Source organism: Trachemys scripta, chromosome 10 (genome assembly GCF_013100865.1).
Source record: "Trachemys scripta elegans isolate TJP31775 chromosome 10, CAS_Tse_1.0, whole genome shotgun sequence".
In the NCBI taxonomy this organism is placed as follows: Eukaryota; Metazoa; Chordata; order Testudines; family Emydidae; genus Trachemys; species Trachemys scripta.
The window spans coordinates 30,481,017-30,499,460 of NC_048307.1; the positions used below are offsets into that span (position 1 = coordinate 30,481,017).

The 18,444-nt window shown below is 44.6% G+C and overlaps 1 protein-coding gene across 3 annotated transcripts in view; it reads left to right on the top strand.

The window, feature by feature from the left end:
• Positions 1-884: 884 nt before the first annotated feature.
• The window catches only part of CFAP70 (cilia and flagella associated protein 70), a 44,765-nt gene continuing 27,205 nt past the window's right edge, over positions 885-18,444 (top strand). For 2 of the 3 annotated variants that reach the window (XM_034784456.1, XM_034784458.1), the window contains exons 1-11: positions 885-1,009; positions 2,284-2,413; positions 6,530-6,716; positions 7,117-7,215; positions 7,432-7,511; positions 9,702-9,878; positions 10,353-10,535; positions 10,919-11,013; positions 14,329-14,428; positions 15,201-15,335; positions 16,727-16,888. In XM_034784456.1, coding sequence (XP_034640347.1) covers positions 2,288-2,413; positions 6,530-6,716; positions 7,117-7,215; positions 7,432-7,511; positions 9,702-9,878; positions 10,353-10,535; positions 10,919-11,013; positions 14,329-14,428; positions 15,201-15,335; positions 16,727-16,888 — 1,344 coding nt within the window. In that variant the 5' untranslated portion in view covers positions 885-1,009; positions 2,284-2,287. The remainder of the gene's footprint in view (positions 1,010-2,283; positions 2,414-6,529; positions 6,717-7,116; positions 7,216-7,431; positions 7,512-9,701; positions 9,879-10,352; positions 10,536-10,918; positions 11,014-14,328; positions 14,429-15,200; positions 15,336-16,726; positions 16,889-18,444) is intronic. The other variant, XM_034784457.1, reaches the window with a different exon arrangement.

Genomic DNA, 18,444 nt, shown 5'->3' on the forward strand with positions numbered 1-18,444 from the left:
TTGTTGCTGAAATGGGAAACAAAATGCATTCTACTGTATTACAAACTCTCACGAATCTTGCAAGATTTGATATTTTTCTTAAGTTGCAGCTCATGGCATCATTTCATTATGTGAGAATCTCAGCTTTCTCTTTCTTTCTTTCTTTCTTTCTTTCTTTCTTTCTTTCTTTCTTTCAATTAAGCTTTAAGCCCTCAGGGCTGAAGAGAAAAGCTTGAAAGTGTGACCCTAAAGGTCAAATAAAAAGAATCCCAAATGTATTATTTTTTAAAATCTCGTGACTTTTAAGGCAATCTCATGATTTTCAGGGCCTGATGAGTTTTGAATGCTTGGGGCTCGCTATAATGCTTCCATGGTGACTTGATATGGGATACGGCACATTGGATCCTAAGTAAGGGAATTCCTTAAACAATAGGGTCCATACTATAGGGTCGAGGGCAGTTAAAGAGCCCCAGATTGACTGGGAGCATTATAGAATCATGTGTTGATAGGCGAGGATGTGTGCCAGGCAAGGTCCCAGGGCATTCCCATGGCCCAGCCATGGGAACTCATACCTGTTCCCACAATGTCACTGTGTGAGGTCACAGCATGTTCCCATGGCACTGACAGGAGAGGACACAGGCATGTCAGAGTGGTTATGTCCCGGGCGCCCTAGGCTGCATGAGGTTTTGCCCCTCAGGACCCCGCGCAGCTAGAACCAAGGTCCTGCTCTGCTCCAATCAAAGTGACTGGCCAGTCTGCTCAGGCTCTGGAGCTGGGCACAGTCCACCTGCGCCAGTAACCAAAATGGCCGCCTGGGCCTCAGCCCCAGCTCAGGAAAGAGGCTCCCCGCCCCCTGCTGCCCACAACAAGCTTGGCGGCAGGAGAGGTGGAGTCAGAACACCGTCACGTGCCCTATGCGTCGAGCAAGGGGCGGGGCACGCGCGGGAGTAGGAACGGTTGCTATGGTTACCGAGGACGCGCCCCTGAAAAGTGATCACTGACTCGCCCCTCCCCGTCCCAGCCGTAAGCGGTGAGTACCCCTCGCTCGCGTCCCCGTACACCCGGGACCAGGGGTGACTCTACCCTGGGGTCTGCCCCCGTCATGTACATCCGGCGGGGAACCCCCGGGAACTGCCCTCTCTGGGTAGGTAGCCCCCTACCCCGGGAACCGGCCTCCATCGGGTATCCCCCCACCTATCCCCTGCCCTGGGAACTGCCCCCCCCCCGGCTGTCCTCTCCCCCTACCGAGAACAGCCCCCTCTGGGTATCCCTCCCTCCTACCGCGGGAACTGCCCCCTCCAGGCTCTGGGTATCCTCTCCCGGCTATCCCCTGCCCCGGAAACCGGCCTCCACCGGGTATCCCCGCCTAGCCTATCCCCTGCCCATGGAAGTTGGGAACTGCCCCCCTCATCCCCGGTTGTCCCCTCCTCCTCCCGGGAACTCCCCACCTCTGGTTTCAGAGTAGCAGCCATGTTAGTCTGTATCCGCAAAAAGAACAGGAGTACTTGTGGCACCTTAGAGACTAACGAATTTATTAGAGCATAAGCTTTCGTAGACTACAGCCCACTTCTTCGGATGCACCTCTGGGTATCCCTCCCCCAGGAACTGCCCCCTCCCCCCAGGTATCCTCTCCTGGCTATCCCCTGCCCCGGGAACCGCCCCCACCAGGTATCCCCTCCGCGCCTCCCCTTCCCCCAGGAACTCCCCCCCCCCACCAGCTATCCCCATCCCTGGGAACTGCCCTCCGTTGGCTGTTCCCTCTCCTCTCCTGCCCTGGGAACTGCCTGTGGGTACCCCTTCCCTCCCTGCCTATCCCCTGCCACAGGAACTCCCCACACACACACACACTGGGTATCCCTGTCCCTGGGACCTGCCCTTCTTTGGGTATCCCTTCACCCCACTCTCCCTCCATAGCTAGATACATCACACAAACGTTTGACATGCTCCCCGTCCTGTACCATTTTGGGTTTATGTCCATAAGATATTTTTCACTTTGAGCTTCACACTGAAGGGAACTGAACTGTACAAAGTGTTTGTGTGATCAGTAAAACCATGTGCATTTTGTGATGTTTCAACATCCAGGTCTTGAATCTTATTAGAATGTGCCGTTTCTGTGTATCATTTACATTATTTTGAATTTGATTAGCTGGGAGAGGGGGTAGTTTTAGAGAAGGTAGAAGAGCTCACAACACAGGAATAGTGCCGCTGAGAGCATAACAAGAGGTTGTGCTGAGTTACTGCAAAACAGAGCCCAGAAGAAAGAGTATGGGTATGTTTAATTTTTTTCATTCCTTATTTCTGCAGAGACATGGCTGTTCTCTCTGGGCAGGCTAGTAAAAGAGGATCCCTCATATTGGCTCCACCTTCTTCCATTGAGGCACCTCTGTCCCCAATCAAACCGGTACAGATCACAGTGTTGGAGGCACGTGACCTGGTAAAGGCTTCTGAAATGTCTCATCTTGTCTGGCATTAAATATATCTGGTTTAGTAAATGGGGCAGACATGAACTTTTATGCTGTAAACGCTTCCAAAACTTGGTGTGAGAACATAACACTCCTGAGCAATCTATAATGAAACCAGGACCTCAGTGTAACCCATAGTTACACAGCATGGTTCTCTGTTCCCCAGTAGTGGCTAGCTCGTATGTAGAGTAAAGGGTCTTGTTTTTCGGTCCAAAAATCTTGGGTTCAATCCCCACCGACAGCCCATCCAGGAATATTGCATTGCATAAACATTAATTTGAAACGTGGCCTGCTATGCCCCCTCTTGCATTACTATCAGTATTTTTAGTTATTTCTTTACAACAAAGTTTTCTAAGCAATGCATGATATAAATCATACTCCTTGTAGTAGTTCCGGGGTGGGGCTCGTCCCTTCCTGGGGCGCCTGGAAGCCAGGCCGCCCCGCTACAAAGCGAATAACAGTTAGGGCCCCGACCTTTGGGTAGGGGCTAAGCACACAATTAGCAGTTTTAGAGCTCAGGCCCTTATGCAGGGGCTGAGCACACAATTAGCAGTTTAGAACTCAGGCCCTTAGACAGGGACTGAGCACACAATTAACAGCTCCGGCCCTGGGTCAGGGCGGGGCAGCAAACCAATAGTCTGTCAGGGGCCCAGGCCCCTTGGACAAGGAGGAGGAGAGACTGCCACCCGGCGCGGGGTGGCAGGGGGGAACACAGGTCCACCCACTCCACTGTGTTCCAGCCCGGGGCCCTATCCGCAGCAGTCTGTCTGCCGCGCAGTCAGTGGGGATCCTGACCGCAACACACTGACATGGGTTCGGGGTCTGCTATCCCCGGGCCACTTCCCATCTCCTCCTCCATGGGTACCTGCTCCTCCTGAGTTCCGTCTGCTGGGTCGCAGATCATGGGCTCCTCCGGGCCCCGAGCACCAGGTAGGTCTGTCGCTCCCTCTGGGCCCTCGGCGGGGGGAAGCTCAGACCGCTCCTCAGGATACCGGGCTCTCGGCAGGCTCGGCCAGTCCTCCTCAGGGTACCGGGCTCTCGGCAGGCTCGGCCAGTCCTCCTCAGGGTACCGGGCTCTCGGCAGGCTCAGGTCCGCGGGAGCTCGGGCACCAGCGTCTGTCCGCTGCCGGCCAGCTACTGAGCGCTGGGGCCTGGCCTTTATACTTCCTGTCCTGCCCCTTGACTTCCGGGGGGCGGGGACAGGCCGCGGTGGCTCCGCCCACTCTGGCGGCTTTTCTGGCTCATCGCTTCCTGGGGCGCCTGGAAGCCAGGCCGCCCCGCTACACTCCTGTTTTGCTAACATGTTCTTTTTTTTTTTAATTCCACACCCTCCTTCCATCACCAACATAATATAGAGACAAATACTTATAAAAGAGTTGATTCTGATCTCAGTTACAGCAATGTAAATCTCAAATAACTCCACTGAAATTTGTGCCAGTTAACTAAAATCAAAATCTGGCCATTAATGGAGTCTATGTACCACATTACATTCCTGGCTGATCTTATTGACGTCCAGAGTAATTGTAACAACTCAGGAAAAAGACCTGGGTGTCACAGTGGACAGCACAATGAAAATTTCTGCTCATTACATAGCAGCAGTCAGAAAAGCAAATAAAATGGTAGAATGCATCTAGCTATCTGTCTAGGCATTTATACTATAGTATCAAAATACCTCTCATGCATTAATAGATTTACCCTTGCTATGTCTTTGTGCAGTAGGGAAGTCTATAAAGGAATGAGATGGGAAATAATACTGAAAATATTAAATGTCATTATATAAATCAGTGGTACAACCTGAACTGGAATACTTCAGTTCTGGTCGCCCCCTCTCAAAAAGAAAATAGCAAGTATAGAGAGGGCTAAGAGATGGGGTGGGGGGAATGTTAAGAGATACGTAAAAGCTTCCAGATGAAGGTACATAGAAGAAATTTGGGAATGTTTAGTTAGAGAGGAGATGAATAAGAGAGGACATGAGAAAGGAATACAGAATAATGAATGGTATAGAAAAGGTGTCTTCTATTTAGCCTTTCTCTTAATAGATTAATAAGGAGGCATTTAATGAAACTGAAAAACAGCAAATTTAAAACTGATAAAAGGATATATTGATTACACAATGCACAATGAAAGCTGGGGAGGCATCAGTTGGAAGTAACAGAGGAGGAGAAGGACCTCGGAGTATTGGTTGATCACTGGATGACTATGAGCCGCCAATGTGATATGGCTGTGAAAAAAGCTAATGCGGTCTTGGGATGCATCAGGCAAGGTATTTCCAGTAGAGATAAGGAGGTGTTAGTACCTTATACAAGGCACTGGTGAGACCTCATCTGGAATAGTGTGTGCAGTTCTGGTCTCCCATGTTTAAGAAGGATGAATTCAAACTGGAAGAGGTTCAGAGAAGGGCTGCTAGGATGATCCGAGGAATGGAAAGCCTGTCTTATGAAAGGAGATTCAAAGAGCTTGGCTTGTTTAGCCTAACCAAAAAGAAGGCTGAGGGGAGATATGATTGCTCTCTATAAATATATCAGAGGGATAATTACCAGGGAGGGAGAGGAATTATTTAAGCTCAGTACCAATGTGGACACAAGAACAAATGGATATAAACTGGACTTCAGGAAATTTAGACTTGAAATTAGATGAAGGTTTCTAACCATCAGAGGAGTGAAGTTCTGGAACAGCCTTCTAAGGGGAGTAGTGGGGGCAAAAGATATATCTGGCTTCAAGACTAAGCTTGATAAGTTTATGGAGAAGATGGTATAATGGGATAGCCTAATTTTGGCAATTAATTCGTCTTTGACCAATAGCGGTAAATATGCCCAATGGCTTGTGATTGGATGTTAGATGGGGTGGGATCTGAGTTACTACAGAGAATTCTTTCCTGGGTGTCTGGCTGGTGAGTCTTGCCCACGTGCTCAGGGTTTAGCTGATCGCCATATTTGGGGTCGGGAAGGAATTTTCCTCCAGGGCAGATTGGCAGAAGCCTTGGGGGTTTTTCGCCTTCCTCTGCAGCATGGGGCATGGGTCACTTGCTGGAAGATTCTCTGCACCTTGAAGTCTTTAAACCATGATTTGAGGACTTCAATGGCTCAGACACAGGTTTGATACAGGAGTGGGTGGGTGAGATTCTGTGGCCTGCATTGTGCAGGAGATCAGACTAGATGATCATAATGGTCCCTTCTGACCTTAAAGTCTATGATTACCGCAAAGTATCATTAGGCAAAATTGCTTAGCAGGATTCAAATAAAGATTTGGCTTATATGGATAAGAATTAAAGAAAAGTTTGGAGAGGATATCAGCCTTTGTTGGTCATAAGTCAACCTCTATCTTGAGAGGGTTAGGAAATATTTTCCCCCTGTATTGAGGTTATATTATAATTGCCCACCTCATCATTTCTTGCACTGTCTTTGGGAGCATCTGCTCCTGGCCAGTGGCCACTGTCAGAGAAAAGCTGGTGAGTTAAATGGACCACTGGTCTGATATACTTTAGAACTTCCTATATTCCTATGTTTAAGAACACTGGTAAACACATGCTAAAAACTGTGCCCTTCTTTAAAGCTACTAGTGTAGAATTAATGAGTCTACAGAATCCAAATATTTCCAAAAAACTTGCTAAAATTCCCACTAGATTTCAAGGAGTTCTTTAGCTATACAGTATTCTAGAATTTCATATTAATGCAGCCATACCATTTGTGAGCTACCTCCTCAGTTGTTTACAAAAATCAGAACCTTTCTTGAAATTATTATTATTGTTCATTATTATGTTGCCCCTTTGGATGAAAATCAGTGTAGTTATGCTTCTCTCCTCCTCCATGTTAATGAAGACTATTAGTTCTAAATGTCCCTACCACATCTGGGTGCTAGTAACCACTGGGGTGCTGCAGAGAGAGAGAATGAAGAAAAGAGGGTGAAATCTCAGTGAGACCAGAATTTTTCATCATAAACCCATTCTTGTGTGTGGAGTAACTGAAAAAAAATCCTTCTTTTCCTTAGCTCAACCACCTTTTGTGGACAGCTCTGGTTGTGAGCAGTTTGAAATCTGCCTTTTGCAGTAGAATAAAATAATTAACCTATTGTTGGTTTGTGTTTGCCAGAAAGGTGTCAAAGGAGACACTCCAGTGACCTATGTGCGTGCAGAGTATAATGGTGTTATCCTGGGTGACTCCCTGAAAATTGATGTTTCTTCAGATGGAACAGTGAAATATAACTTCACCACTAGCTTTGAATACAACTCTGATGGGCCAAACTCTCTAGATGACATCGCACACAAACCCTTATTCTGTAAGTAACTGTCACTCTAACTGTCCATTTATATTTGCTCAGAATGAATCACTAGAGAATTGAAAGGAGCTCTGGCCGTGGGGATCTCTCACTGCTTCATCCCCATCTGCTCCTAGCAGGAGTCACTCATTAGAGAATGGAGTAGAAGCATCACTGTAGGGAACTCTCAGCTTCTCTATTCTCATCCTCTTCCAGCAGGACTTGCTTGAGAATGAAGTCTGAACACTGGCTGTGGGAAACACTCAGCTATTCTATCCCCTTCAATCACTGGGGAATCAAGTAGGAATGTTGGTTAAGAGCTAATATACTTTTTAGGCACCCTGAATGATCTCACTGTTTCCAACTGCTGTTTTATAGGTGATTGAGAAACATCACCAGATTCTATGTTTTTCCCCCCCAGTGACTGTGATTGAAGTTTTACCAAAGGAGAAGAAGCAGAAGGAGGAAAAGACTGTGGCTCTTGGTCAGGCTGTTGTGGACCTTCTACCTCTGCTGGAAGGTGCAAAGTAGAATTCATACTGTGTCCACATCCACCTCTTGCTCTCACATAGCTTCTTCATTGTAGCTTCACTTCTGTTGACAAATAATACCTAGTGCTGTCTTTAGAAAGTTGGATTATATGGGGGGCAGATAGCACAGTTTTTCCATTCAGGAAGTGATTTCACTACAGGAGGGCTTCAGACTTTGTGCTGATTCTGTCTTTGTTTCTTCACAGGACAGTGTTCATTTAGAGCAACAGTTCCACTGCATCCAGTTCCTGGCTCTCCACTAGAGAGCCTTCGTCCAGATGCCAAGGTATTTAGAATTTCCCAAGGCCATTCACTCAATAATTCAACTATGCAGCTATATGGTGTAATTTAAATAAAAAGCTATGAATATTTCAGGAACTATGACTCAGCCATATTGCAAATTATGTATACATTATGGTAATACATATAAAAATGTGGGGCCCTGTCCTTCTCCCATTGATTACAATAGGAGCAGGATTGGGTCCATAAACCCTAATATATGCTGTACAAAAAGCTACATTGAAAGAACGTTAATGTAACAAAGCGAAGGACTGAAAAATCAGAAAATGGCTTTATTAAGGATGCCTGAATAACCTTAACTCTGTCCCTTTGTGCAAACAAAATATTACATGGTCTTTTAGTACTTCATCGCATACTATTTTTACTATAGGATCCCTGCCTTATTCAGCACACTGGTTGAACAGTGTTCAGTGAATGAAGCAATGATACATAGTGAATGAAGCAATGATACATAGTGAATGAGGAAATGTGTCTAATTTTAATCCAAATTCTGTTTGCAATTACCAGTGTAAATTTAAAGTCCACTGATTTCAATGAATTTACACTGGTATATCTGAAAATATATTTCTGCCGTCAGTAGACAGGTCAATCGATATGTAATGAATGAGGCAAGTGTCCAATCACACTGAACAGTAAAGATAATAAATATTCAAAAGTTACTTCATTCACTGAATCCCATCCATCCTATATGTGATCTTGTAATTAAATACTGTGTAATAATGTATATGGATAAAGAGCTCAGTTGAGGTTCCATGTGTTAACTTTGGCATCTCCTGAATGTTGAGTGTTTCATTTTGCATCCTTTATGTTCTTTCAACACAGCTAAGTTTTAACTTTTCATTTGTTTGTTAAGCAGTGACTGTGAGAGACATGGTCCCTGCCCTGAGAAGCTTACATTCTAAATACAGTAACTCCTCACTTAAAGTTGTCCCAGTTAACGTTGTTACGTTGCTTATCAATTAGAGAACGTGCTCGTTTAAAGTTGCGCAATGCTCCCTTATAACCTTGTTTGGCAGCCACTTGCTTTGTCCACTGCTTGCAGAAAGAGCAGCCCATTGGAGCAAATTGGGTGCTTGGAACCAGGGTGGACTGGCAGTCTCCCTATCAGCTCCCTGTTCCCCTAAGTTCCCTGTGCAGCAGCCGCCCAGCAAGCTATCAGTTGCCAGCTGTTCAGCTGTCCCTCTCCCCACTGCCGTGTGCTGCTCCTGCCCTCTTCCTTGGAGCTGTCCCTGGGAGCCTTCTGCTTGCTGTGCAGGCAGGGTAGGAGGGGGGCTAATGTCAGGGTGTCCCCGTACCCCCACTTCTGCCCCCCGCTCCTTTACCTCATCTCCACAGAGTGGGGGGGGGAGGTGGGGAACAAAACAGGGCTCAGGACGGAGGGAGCTTGCTGGCAGCAGCTGCTGTCTCAACTTGCTGAGCTACTTAAAAAGGCAATGTACTTAGAGTGGGGTCAGCGTACTTAAAGGGGCAATGCGCATCTCTCTCTCACATAGGGTGTGTGTCTCCGTCTCTGTCTGCCATGCTGTCTCCCCTCCCTCCATTCATGTTGCCTTGTAGAGTGTGAGGCTACATTAACAACAATGTGTTAACCCTTGAGGGCTCAGCCGAGTGCTAGTTCATCATTTAGCAGTAAGGCATTCCCTGGGAAATATCCCATCCTCTGACTCCACCACCTCAACCAAGCTTCACAATCATCATTGCTGTGTATGGTACTAAATTGTTTGTTTAAAACTTATACTCTGTGTGTGTGTGTATGTGTATGTGTGTGTATATATATATATATATATATATATATATATATATATGTCTGGCAAAAAAAAATTCCCTGGAATCTAACCCCCCCTATTTACATTAATTCTTATAGGAAATTGGATTTGCTTAACATTGTTTCGCTTAAAGTAGCATTTTTCAGGAACATAACTACAATGTTAAGTGAGGAGTTACTGTAGAGAAACATTACAATTTGGAAACAAATAATTTAATTACCGTAAGATTCATTTAGCACACAGTAATGCCCATTTTGTCTTCATTTGAATCAATGAATAAAATAATATTGTAGATTTCTAACTTAGGCAGACCTCTACTCATTTCCTCTGCAAAGACGGATGCATGGTAACTGTTTAATAACTTTGCCGTTTCCAGTGGAATGTCACTTCAGTTTGCTCTTGTTTTGCAGTGTGGCCTTGAAGTGTCAGTGTCCATCCAAGAGTCCCTGCTTTCTGTATCACAACTTTCAGGTGGCAACCTCCTCAGGGTTACCTTGGAGGCCGCTTATTCTGTCCCTGAAGTGTTTGTTCCCACAGGACCCCAGCAAAACTACATGGTTTGCTTGCAAGTACCAACTGTTGGAGAGGTGGGGAACTGTCAATGAACTCTTTGTACATGTCCCAGATAGATCTTTGCTTCTGTGGTTGTGGTTTCTAAGATGTTAATCTGCATGAGTAATGAATGCCTATGCCTATTATGTGAGTATGTCCAACTGTTTCTGTGGCCACATAAGTATATTGATATTTGTCAATGATTTTTCAGCTGTTTGTGTATGTATAGTTCTGTGACTTAGATCAAGCCCATTGTTGCCTGGTCTGTTCATCACCATGGCAACTCCCATGTGCATGTGTGTTGAAATGGGTGGGATTTTCCTGTCTCTGTCAGTTCATGCAGTTTGATGCTTGTGTTTTGTAGCTTCTATACCTGTGTGGGCTGGAGCATGTTTTCCAAGTTGTGTCGCTATAATGTTGCTTTTTACTTGTTGGTCACACCTCACTAGTGTTTACTTGCTTTTGCTCAGACCTCTGAATGAAAATCCTTTTCCTTTATACCTCTCTAGAAAGAGTACCCCTTGGCATTCAAGAACGGGATCCTGAAGCTTGGTGGTGAAAAAGAGCCAATACCTCGGCCAAAAAAATGGCCCATTAGCAACATCCTGGCACCAGGAGCTCAAAACATTCCAGACTCTTTTATTGTTGGTGGGCCCTATGAGGAGGAGGATGGAGAGCTCAACAAAACAGAGGTGAGGAAGAAATGACCTTGAAGCAGCCGGGAGCGAGCCGGAGTATGTAGCAAAACTAATGACTGACAACCTACTTTCAAAGATACAAAATGGGAGGAATGAGAAGCAAGGTTCAGAGGAGGAGACCTGATGCTTGTCCAAGCACCATCAGCCAGGCTGCTGGTGACACAAGTAAATCTAACTTTAATTGGCCCAAGAACTATAGTAACGGTTGCTAACTCATTTTGGTCATATGCTGATTTTTCTGTGTGGAGCTGAATTCTGCAATAAGTTCTCCCCTTGGAGGTGATAAGCATTTCACTGCTAGGCTAGGCACTGCCCATCAGTTGGAATGCAGTGTACTGAGTCAGGGTGTGATCTGAACATCCGACTGTTTCTCCTAGGACAGGGAATTTAGGATTCAGGCAGAGAGCATAAAGAAGAGAATTGTTTGGGACTTGGAAAGGCGCTGTTACCTAGACCCTCCAGCAGTTCTCAGGTAAGAAAACTAAGGAAAATTCTCTGGGCAAAAAGTGATGGGGATCGGGAGGAACATATGAATTTCCAGATTGCATCAGCCCCATGATTCATCTATTTCAGTATCCTGTCTCTGACAGTGACCAGCACCAGGTGCTTTCGAGGAAGACGCAATAGACCCCACCATAGATGTGGGGTAATCTGCCTAATCCCTCATAGAGCTTGTTTTAAATCCTGAAGCATGAGGTTTTATATCCCTTCCAGTACTTTTAATTTTTTTAGCATCCATAAGTCTGGATATTTCTGTTATCTATATAAATATCAAATCCCTCTGAATCTTGCTAAGTTTTTGACCTCAGTGTCATACTGTGGCAATGAGTTCCATAGTCCAGTTATACATTATGTGTAGAAATATTTCTTTGTATCCGTTTTGAATTTGCTACTTTTCAATTTCATTGAATGTTCCCTTTGTTTTTGAGCTATAAGACCGGAAGAATGGACACTCTCCATCTACCTTCTCTATAATTCATTATTTTAAACTTTTGTCATGTCTGCTCTTATTCATCTCCTTTCTAAGGTAAAGGGGAGAAAAGAAAGGAAAACTCCAACATGTTTCAGACCGATTTGCCAATTAATAATAGATCTATATCTAATGTGCCACAGTGAGTAAAATATGCCAAAAAAATAAGAGTCACAGCCCCAAAATGCTTATTTTCTAAAGCCACAAAATGGTTTGTTCTGTCCAATGCAAAGGGTACTGAACAAACAGAGTGGATGCTTTGCAGGAGGGGGAAGATGGTTATCTTCAGGAGTGTTTTGAAAGAGAGGGAGGACTTGGCTCACATTAAATGGAAGGCTATTCCAGGCATAACAAGTAGCATGAAAGAAGACGTAAGATGTGGTCTGAAGTTTCCTCTTTAAACCTTCCCAGCTCTCTCCCTGCCCTAAGTGATCATCCTAGCCTATCAACAGCAAACTATCCCAATGCAAAGATAGGAGGAATAGTAAGAGGCCAACATGGTTGCATTGGGAGCTCTTTAATGACCTGAAAATCAAAAAGTAATCCTACAAAAAGTGGAAGCCTGGACCAATTGCTAAAGATGAGTGTGAAAGAATAGCAGAAGCATGTAGGGACAAAATCAGAAAGCCTAAGGCACAAATTGTGTTATGCCTAGCCAGGGTCATAAAAGGCAAGAAGAGGTTCTATAATACAGTAGGGGCAAGAGAAAGGTGAAGGAAAGTGTAGGTCTATTACTTGTGGGGAAGGAGAGCTAATGGACAACACCAAAAAAGCTGAGGTGTTTAATGTTTTTTTTTGCTTCTGTCTTCCCTAAAACCGTTAATTATGATCAGATGCTTAACACAGTTAATATTAACAACAAGAGGGAAGGAACACAGGACAGAATAGGAAAAGAACAGGTTAAAGAATATTTAGATAAATTAGATGTATTCAAATCATCATGGCCTGACAAAATGCACCCCTAGGGTACTTAAGGAACTAGGTGGAGCCATAGGCGCCGACTTCCCGTCTTCCCCGTGAGTGCTCGACCCCCTGACCCCGCCCCTGCCCACCCCTGCACCAACCTCGCCCCGCCCCAATTCCACCCCCTTCCCCCAAGTCCCCACCCCTGCCCCGCCGCTTTACCACCTCCTCCCCTGAGTGCACTGCATCCCCACTCCTCCCCCTCCCTCCTGGAAAGTCCTAAGCGTGCCAAACAGCTGTTAGGCGGCAGGCGGGAAGCGCTGGGAGGGGGAGGAGTGGGGACGCGGTGTGCTTGGGGGAGGAGAAGGTGAGGAGGGGATGGGGCTGGGAGAGCTTGGCTGCTGGTGGGCGTGGAGCACCTGCTAATTTTCCCCCATGGGTGCTGCAGCCCTGCAGAAACCACGGAGTCGGTGCCAATGGGTGGAGCAGTCTCGGAACCATTAACAATTATCCTCAAGAACTCATGGAGGATGGGTGAGGTCCCAGAGGAGTGCAGAAGAACAAACATAGTAGCTATCTTTAAAAAGGGGAACAAAAAGGACCCAGGGAATTATAAACCAGTCAGCCTAACTTTGATACCTGGAAAGATACTGGAACAAATTATTAAATAATCTGCTTGTAAGCACCTAGAATTTGTGGATGACACCAGGCTGGCAGGGATTGCAAGCACTTTGGAGGACAGGATTAGACTTAAAAATAGGCTTGAGAATTGGTCAGAATCAACAAGATGAAATTCAATAAAGACAAGTGCAAGGTGCTACACTTACAGACAACTACAAAATGGGGAATAGCCAGCTAAGCAGTAGTGCTGCTGAAAAGGATCTGGGGGTTATACTGGGTCACATTGATTGTGAGCCAACTACAGATGCAGTTGTAAAAAAAATTAATATCATGCTGGGGTGTATTAACTGGAGTGTCATAAGTGTGACCTGGGAAGTAACTCTTCCATTATACTCGGTGCTGGTAAGGCCTCTCCTGGAGTATTGTGGCCAGTTCTGGGTGCCACACTTTAAGAAGGACTTGGACAAGTTGGAGAAAGTACAGAGGACAGTAACAAAAATGATAAAAAGGTTTAGAAAACCTGACCTGTGAGGAACAGTTTAAAAAACCCAGGGCATGTTTAGTCTTAAGAAAAGAAGACTGAGAGGGAGCCTGTTAACAGTCTTCAAGTATATTAAGGACTGGTGTAAAGAGGCCAGTGAGCAATTGTTCTCCATATCCATTTGAAGATAGGACAAGAAGTAATGGGCTTAATCTGCAGCAAAGGAGATTTAGATTAGATATTAGCAAAAACTTTCAACTATAAGGACCGTTAAGTACAGGAATAGGCTACCAAGGGAGTTTGTGGAATCCCCATCATCGGAAGTTTTTAAGAAGTTAGACAAACACCTTTCAGGGATGGCATAGGTATACTTGATCCTGCCTCAGCATGGGGTAATGGACTAGGCGACCTCTCAAGATCCCTTCCAGCCCTACATTTCTGCGATTCTATCCTGTGATTCTGTCCTTTGTGATTTTTACAGTTGAATGCTGTGATAGCACAGCCAAAGCACTGCGATTTACAATGGAGAATGAGCCATAGGAGCTGATGAACTCTTAAGGAATAACGTTCCTGTTTTCATGCAGTTGTCCCTGCTAATAAAAACTGAAACGTAGAATAGAACATTTCACTGGGGGCACTGGTAGATTTTTTTTTATTTTTTTATTTTTATTTTTTTTAAGAAGATAATTCTACCAGTTTATTTCTTCTCATAGAGTTTACTGTAAATGTGTAGCCTCACTTTCCCTACATGGCACAGGCTAATTTTTGGACTGTTTTTCTATATTTCTCAATTGTCTCCTTTGGTGTGGCAGTTTACAGAAGCGCATTGCAGAATGCCGCTACTGGCCAGTGGAGATTACCAGGGTGCCTGTGGTTACTTCCACCAAAGGGAAATCTAGCAAGTTAGACAAGGTAAATATGCCTAGAGATTTGTATGTATGTGTATGATTGTATTTTGGTGCCATTTTCCATCAGCGGTTCTGCTAAGCCAGGAACAGTTTCCAAATGGCAGAGGTAAGTTAGGGAGGGCTAGAGGCTTTGGTAATGGAGTAATCAGCCTTACAAAGCTGTCAAACAAATAGCAACGTTTCAAGTTACAACACACAACTATCTTGCTAGTGCTCTTTTGTACCATGGCAACTGAAGAGGGATTACTTGGGAAAATAACTGCTTGGGAAAGTGATTAGCTGATCTTTCCTTTGGCCAAGATGTTCCTTGAGCACCTCTCAGATGTTCAGGGATCCTAAACTGGCCATATGATTTTGCAGCAATGACTAACTATGTTCTCCTTGCCCCATACTGGACACTAAGCTCCTCATAACTCTAGCAGAACATTCTGTTTCCTAGTCAGCTGGTGAGTGCCTTTAGAGGCTTATCTCTTTGAGTGCCAGGATTCAGCCCAGTAGGAACAGAGCACTTGGCTTCACTAAGAAAATGTGTCCTTGACTTGCAGAGATTGGAATAATATTGGGTATGGAAGGACTACAGCATATTCTTTCATGCTGACACAGCTTTATGCCAGCTGGGGAAACTTCAGTGACAGGACACCATTGATATAACTTTGTTTTATTAGGAATTGGGGCAGTATGCAGAAGCCTGCAGTGATGGCCTGAAAACCTTGCAAAGAACAGTCCTGAGAACAATCATTTAGCTAACTCATGCCTGGTCTTGTTTGCCTTTCCAGGGAGATGATGATGGACAGATTTTCTTCCATGGCGTGGCATACGTCAACATGGTGCCTTTGCTGTACCCTGGTGTGAAGCGCATACGAGGGGCTTTCCGTGTATTTGCATATCAAGACAGTGAGGTGTTTGGGAAGGTGAGAATGGGCTTGTACTGTACACTGCAGTACAATCTCCTTGTCCATCTGTGTTCATGCATCACATGTTTGGGAGCAGTCAGGGCTATCAGAATGGTATTTTAGTTTGCCTTTACAATAAAGCTGGCTCTGGATTCACTGGATTTCCAAGCTTATTGGAGCAGTTTCCTAAATGAGCCAATTTATTTCCTAAGCCATGGTATGAGGCAGACATCTTGTGCAATGGGGTTTGGGGATTGAAGGGACCCTTAGGACATGACTTGTCTGCACTCCTTTCTCTGGCAGCAGCTAATCAGTGTTGTAAAAATCCTCTTCCCCCTTATGATAGGTGTTCACCACCACTTCTTAGTGAGGCAGGTCCTCCCTAGGAAAATATAGTGGTTACTGGATCAGTGTAGTTACCACCAAGGATGCTCAAAAGATTTTAATTAATTAAAAGGACCACATTGAGGTTGTAATTCATACAGTTTTTTCTGTTTTCGTTTCTCTTCTCCCCTTCCCCCAACCATGTTACTTTAGGCAAATATTAACATTCATGTTTCCCTTGACCAATGTTGAACTTGTTTCTGTGTTTGTCCCAAAGCAGGAGAGACTCACACAAGGGAAAGTAAGTTGGTTTTACTGGTCCCCTCATTCACCTTAACTGTTGACTGGGGATCACAAATATCCCAGGTGCAGTCTAGTAGCTGGACCTGGATGAAAACACCAGCCCTTTCCTGTGTGAGTCACACAAACTTTATCCTTCTAGGAGATGGATTATTGAAAAACAGGTCCAGGCAGACAGCTTTCCTCTAGTCTCTGCTCCATAGGGTGACCAGATGTCCCGATTTTATAGGGACAGTCCTGATATTTGGGGCTTTTCCTTATATAGGCTCCTATTACTCCCCACCCCCATCCTGATTTTTCACACTTGCTGTCTGGTCACCCTACTGCTCCACAATATCCCAGTAATGCTTTGGTGATGTCTTCTTTCCCATATGGTACTCCCCACTGGGTCACAATTATAAAAATACGTTGTAACTTGCAAATAAAACAACACATGCTCTCTCTGTCTCTCTTACATTCTCATTTCCTGGTTCCTTAATGCCATGGACTGGACCTTATGCTTGATGAGAGCTATTGTCCAGATGATGTAGCTAATTCAAACCAACCTAAGTTATTGCACTAACCATAGCTTTTAAATAGGTGCTAAATTGCAGGTGATGCAACCCTCCTATGCAGAGATAAAATGTTATTTAAAAAGGCAACCTTTGAAAAATGTTTAGTGATAATTTAATGATTCATTGCTGTGCTCTAACATGTGAGTGTTGAGGCAAGAAGGATGGTGAAGTCCAGTCCCACAAGCTGCATTTCTTTTTTTGCCTCAATTTCATAATTTCCTTCTTTTTCAGACTAAGTGTCTATTCAGCATTTTACGTGATCTTGGGCATCAAGCCAATCTGAACAAATTAGGGCCAGTGATCGCAGCAGCAAGCTCCCCTCATTCAAAAGCTATGCCCAGTAGGAACCAGAAAGAGGATAAAATGACCAAAGAGAAGGATGTTCTAAGAAAGGTAAGGGTTAGAGAGAAATTTACCCATGGTTATAAAGCTCTTGGGCCTTGCCATGCTTGTGTGACCTGGGGTGCCTGGGGCAGACCTCACTGAAAATGCCAAGGTTAGGGAAAGCTGCAGAAGGGAGGGCAGATACACCCAAAACTGGTGGTTAACACTGAAGTTAAGTTCATCAACCAGTCACAAACTGTGCTTCTGATCTCCCCGACACTGGTTATCAAGAAGCTAAAAAAGAAATCACCTAGCCCCCTTTATTGCATTCCAGTTCTCTGGCTCCCAATCAGCACCTAAGTCCAGGATAGTGAGAAGTTATTTAAAAAACTGTGCTCACTATATAAAATGTTCTTCTGACCCCAAAGGGTCAGCCACATTTCCAGGTCAGTATAAGTTTGGTTCTTACCCGAAATACCACGCTGCCAGCCAATCCTTTAGTTCCTAAAACTAAAGGTTTATCATAACGAAAAAAGAAAGAACAAGAGAGTTGTTAAATGGTAAAGCACTCAGATACATACAGAGACTTCAAAGTCCATATATCAGGTTCGTAGCAATACTGGTGAGATTGCTGGCTTGAAAGTCCTTCTGGAACACATCCACAGCTGGATGGGTCATTCAGTCCTTTGTTCAGAGCTTCGTTTGTAGAAAATACGATGGTATCTGATCGTCTTCGAACCTCCGACTTTCGTTCTTGATTAATGAAAACATTCTTGGCAAATGCTTCAAAGCGAAAGCATTTGCCAAGTTTGTAGAAAAGTTATTCAAGGGTAAGAAGCAGGAATGAAGACAAAATGGAGAAGATGCAGCTGCCTTTTATATTCTTTTGCCATGTGGCTTGTACTTCCTGTGTCCCAAACACAAGCTTCACAGCACATGGCATGGAAAAGCCTTAGAATTTTCTGTCTACCGACGTGCCCCTACATGCCTTGCTGTCTCATAAGGTGTATCCCTTACCCTCTCTCAATGGGTCAGTTGTATAGCAGATGACCCTTGATGAGCTATCGAACAGGCTAGGCAGTGCTGTTGCCAATCTGTCTGGGGGTGTTACCCAGAAACACAGCACAAGTTTGGAAATAACTGATATACCCTACATATCTATAACTTACCATAAAAAGGTGATACAAACATATACACAAGATTATCATACTTGGCAAATTATAACATTTTCATAGATACCTTACACTGCATATCTGGCCAGATTCTTTGCAATTTTATAATATGGTATCAGTAATATCACAAAATGTCCCACATATTCCATACAGTGTCACAGTTTGTATAAGAGAAAGCAGATTTGTGGAACTCAGAAACTTGGAAACGTTGCATGTTTTAGGACAGAAGGGAGGCAGGGGGGCCAGCTAGTATTCCTTCTTCCTGAATGATTGAAAAATCGTCATCACTTTAGAATTTCCTAATACATGATGCATGAACCAAATCTAACATTGAGAATGGCTTGGCTGTTTAATATTCATGGCTTTCAAAACTGTAGCACGGTAAGCAGGTAATAAACCTCTGTTTTACTGCTCTCTTGGTGTCACAGGGACTGGATTAATTTTGGGAAGTGT